Here is a 4,470-nt window from a genome sequence, read left to right as displayed (position 1 = left end):
ATTAATTGAAGGGTGTTCTTGTACATCAACAATAAAGCACTGACCAATTATTTTCAAAATACGTATATATGATCCATTTCGGTAGTTTTATTTAGGTATAACGTCGAATGGGTACCATAAAAGTCTCCAACCTGATCTTGAGTACCTACCTCTAAACGATATGAGGCAAACCCATATAGTACTCTCATATCTGTTTTACCTTTATATTAAGCATATCAGGCCAAGAAATAACCGATCGACGTTTAGTTACTCGTATAGTTGTATATAAAATATTCTTTGGACCGCAAATTTAAGTAACTTATTAATTAATTACCATTATATAAATGCATGGGCCAAAGATCATCGACGCTCCAATAGTTTTGTTCGGATTGATCAACTGATAATGGCATCATGATCGAATCCGATTCAGGCACATAAGTGTCGTAACTAAGCTGATGATCAATATTGTTGGCATGTTGAGAATACATATCCATGGGTTCTTGAGTATCAGTCAAGACTTGGCCCGTGCTTGTGGCATGATGGTTTATGATCTCAGAGCTTTGTGATCCAGCGGTCGTCGTTTCTCCGTTCTTGATGATGTATTTCTGGATCTTGGTCCTCCAAAAATTCTTGATCTCATTGTCGGTTCTTCCTGGTAAATGCTTTGCAATTTTCGACCACCTAATCAATAATGATTTATCATCAGGATTAAATAATTATGTACTTGTGTTAAAATTTAACAAATGCATGATTATATATATTGAGGTTAGATCCAAGTTGTGGCTGCAAGGAAATAGCTACATCTAATTAAGTTGACCAAAATAAGGTTTGCATTGAGACTTTTTAAGCTTCCATATCAGAACAACATTAGCCAAATTTTGCTACTGTTTTTTTTTTGGTATGAAACTATTGGTACGGTGTGAATGAGTTTTTTTTTTTATAAATTGAGAGAACTAGACCCGAAAATTCAGTATTTAAATCAATATTTCAATCATAAGGCGAAATCTATGAAATATCTAACGTTCGGTATACATCACTTTTACGCGTGTATATACGATTCCCAATCAATAAGTATTTTCGTGCGGAAAAAAAAGATGTATATAAATTTGGTACTTGTCTTTGTACATGGTCGTATAAAAGAATTAATCATAACAACTCGTACGTGGAAGAATTGGCACGAGGTTTAATATTAGTGGTGAAGAAATTTCGGCACTTGTAGAAAACTCAAACAAATGGTTGAAAAGAATTGTAAGTTTTGTTATACCCACCAATATGTTTCGCTTCTTCACCTAATGTCTTGCTTTGATGTCTTTTTAAAGATCCTTTCAGTCTTTAGCCTCAAGAATATATAAAACCGATTCAAAGTTCGAAAAATTAGCTTTGCTTCTCTCGATTTATACATACTTAACCTTATATATTATTAAGTTTGAGTTATATATATGTATATTGAGGTATATATATGAACAAATTACTAACCTATTTCCCCATTTGGCATGAAGTTCCATGATGATGAGCTGTTCTTCTGCTGTGATATTTCCCCGTCGCACATCTGGTCGGAGGTAGTTCAGCCACCGGAGCCGGCAACTTTTTCCGGTGCGTTTTAGGCCTATATTTACATACAATTATAATTACAAATTTACAATCAATTATCAAGAAATAGACTATCGATTGTGTGCATGCATGTGTATATATCGTACATATATGTACTACTTGGGTAAAATATCTACTTAGGTAAAATATATCATTTTTTTGTCATTTTCTATTAGTGTGTTTTAACTATTTAAAATGAATTAATATTATTATTCGGATTTTTAAACCATAATATCAGCTTTACTGGACTGCAGTAAAAACTCTAACCAGACAGATTAGGTCTAACAAACGTTGATATTAAGTGTTTTACATTAAATTATTTGGGATAATTTTGTTTATGATTGTACATCGAGAGTGTAAGACGTAATTAAGGTCAAAACTTTAAAACCCTAGCTAGATAAAATTAAAGAGTTCCAATCAAACAAGGTCTGTCGATCTGTGGAAGACAATAGTTTCAATTAGATGTTAGCGACAGACACACAACAATTTATATATTTTGTTTCTCCACAGCCAAAAAAATAATTTCTAAATTACATTCATACATATAACAGAGATTTTTAAAGTGGTTGTTCAAAAAAATAAAAGTGATGATTAGTTCCCGTCAAAGACCACGTTTTTAGAGAATTCAATTGATTCATTCAATTAAGATCCGGATTCAAAACTTTATTTTCTTATTGAGTTTGCTTATATATGTACAAACTTGGGAAACTTAGTAAAAATTAATATTATCCTTGAATTTCAAATAGTTTGAGATAGATTTTTGCTTACATGTTTTTTAAAATATATGAACGAAAATTCCTAATTATATATATATATATATATATATATATATATATATATATATATATATATATATATATATATATATATATATATATATATATATATATATATATATATATATATATATATATATATATATATATATATATATATATATATATATATATATATATATATATATATATATATATATATATATATATATATATATATATATATATATATATATATATATATATATATATATATATATATATATATATATATATATATATATATATATATATATATATATATATATATATATATATATATATATATATATATATATATATATATATATATATATATATATATAATTAGAAGATGTCACAAACTTTTATAATCCTATGGAAACATATATTAGAGATTGAAATATAATATCTTCGCATGTGAAGATCAAAACCCTAGCTAGTTGATCAACATACACACATGCATAACTAACAAATATTGGTGATCAATTGTAATTTATATAAGAATTTGACCTGCAGATTTGGCGAGAGAGTTCCAAACACCTTCACCATGATTGGCGATATAATTGATGAGAATCAAATCTTCTTCCATGGTCCATGGCCCTTTTCTCACATCTGCATCTCCTGATCCCGACCCACCATTACCCTTTACTCTTTTCTCCATATATCTATGAAGTTACTCTTAATAACTCTACTATATAATCGATAGAGATGAAGATAATTTCTAGAAAGAGAAATAGAAAAGGTGAGTTCTGAAAGTGTGGGAGAGAGTTGATATTTTGAGGTAATATAGTGGTGGGCTAGCTTCTGCTTTTATAGAGAGAAGGTTTCTAAATTTAAGGCGTTGTTACTTTTAAGTCCAAATTAAAATCTTAAATGACTTAAGATATAGTACTAATTAGCCACACTTATTGTCGTTTTTTATTTGATTTTATAGAAATTGTAATAACACATGGGAAGATATAGCTTCACGACCTAATTATGATAGTGTATGATCATATTGTATGATATCTATCAATATCTATTCACCCTACATGCACATATATGCATGTATGCATATGTGATATTTGAATATGTATATATAATATTCAGTTTCATTTTTCGATGTACAAGTAGAATCCAAATAAACCAATGTGAATCGAACTAAAATACTTAATCCGGACATCGGACCATATCTAATAGCACAGTTTAAAATAATTTGTTTTATTTATGAGTTACTGCATCAGAATCCTCGCCAAACGGTAAAAAAAACAGAATTTGTTTTATCTAAAACCATTTTTTCTTGATAACTGATGATCTATTTGACTAAAACCCAAACTAGCAAAATTATACCAAACCCTCTATAACATATTCGATTTTTATTTGGATACCATCATATATATAACCTGAACACGCTAAATCCTAATGTATACCTCATTTTTTGTGCATTTACTCGCATAGTTATGGTTTATAAATTACTGAGTCTTTTTTATAATTGTACATCTTAATAGTTTGGGGAATGGAAACCGAACTACCGTTTGGTTCTGCCCAAAGAACGCCTTCTTTTTTTAGTTGATATAAAAGTTAAATAATATATAGTTTATGAATAAGAATATGAGTATGAATATGAATACAAAAGGGAATGAATTTTTTCCCTCAACAAGCCATCTCTGACAATGTGTTGATCAGCACGAAGCCCTGCACTATTTGAAAACCTATAAAGCAAATAAAATATGTTGGCGGTTAAAACCGATATGAGCAAAGCTTATGATAAGCTTGAATGCGATTTTATTAAAGCAGCAATGGAGCGAATGAGTTTCCACCAAACCTGGATCCAATGGATCATGCAATGTATCAATACAGTGGAATACTCTTACTTATTGAATGGGCATGCTCGTGGAACAGTTAATCTCGAAAGAGGAATACGCCAAGGGAATCCACTTTCCCCGTATCTCTTCATAATCTGCAGTGAAGTTTTGTCTGGCCTATGCTCAAAAGCCCAGGTCCAAGGAAGCATGCTTGTTTTGCGAGTAGCATCAGGTAGCCCCCGAGTCAATCATCTCCTTTTTGCTGATGACACAATGTTCATCTACCGTTCGGATCCACAAAGCTGTTCAAAATTAAAAAG

At 30.1% G+C, this 4,470-nt stretch overlaps 1 protein-coding gene across 1 annotated transcript; it reads right to left on the bottom strand.

Annotated features, from left to right (window-relative positions):
• On the bottom strand, positions 289-3,547 carry LOC104719653 (transcription factor MYB24-like). Its single transcript, XM_010437608.2, has 3 exons — positions 2,877-3,547; positions 1,456-1,585; positions 289-660 (listed from the first exon to the last, which is right to left on the bottom strand). The coding sequence occupies exons 1-3, from the start codon at positions 3,025-3,027 to the stop codon at positions 306-308; spliced, it is 636 nt and encodes a 211-aa protein (XP_010435910.1). The 5' UTR covers positions 3,028-3,547; the 3' UTR covers positions 289-305.

The sequence above is a fragment of the Camelina sativa genome, chromosome 10 (genome assembly GCF_000633955.1).
Source record: "Camelina sativa cultivar DH55 chromosome 10, Cs, whole genome shotgun sequence".
Classification (NCBI taxonomy): domain Eukaryota; kingdom Viridiplantae; phylum Streptophyta; class Magnoliopsida; order Brassicales; family Brassicaceae; genus Camelina; species Camelina sativa.
Note: the sequence above shows the minus strand (reverse complement) of the source record. Positions and strands in the feature narration are given on the sequence as shown.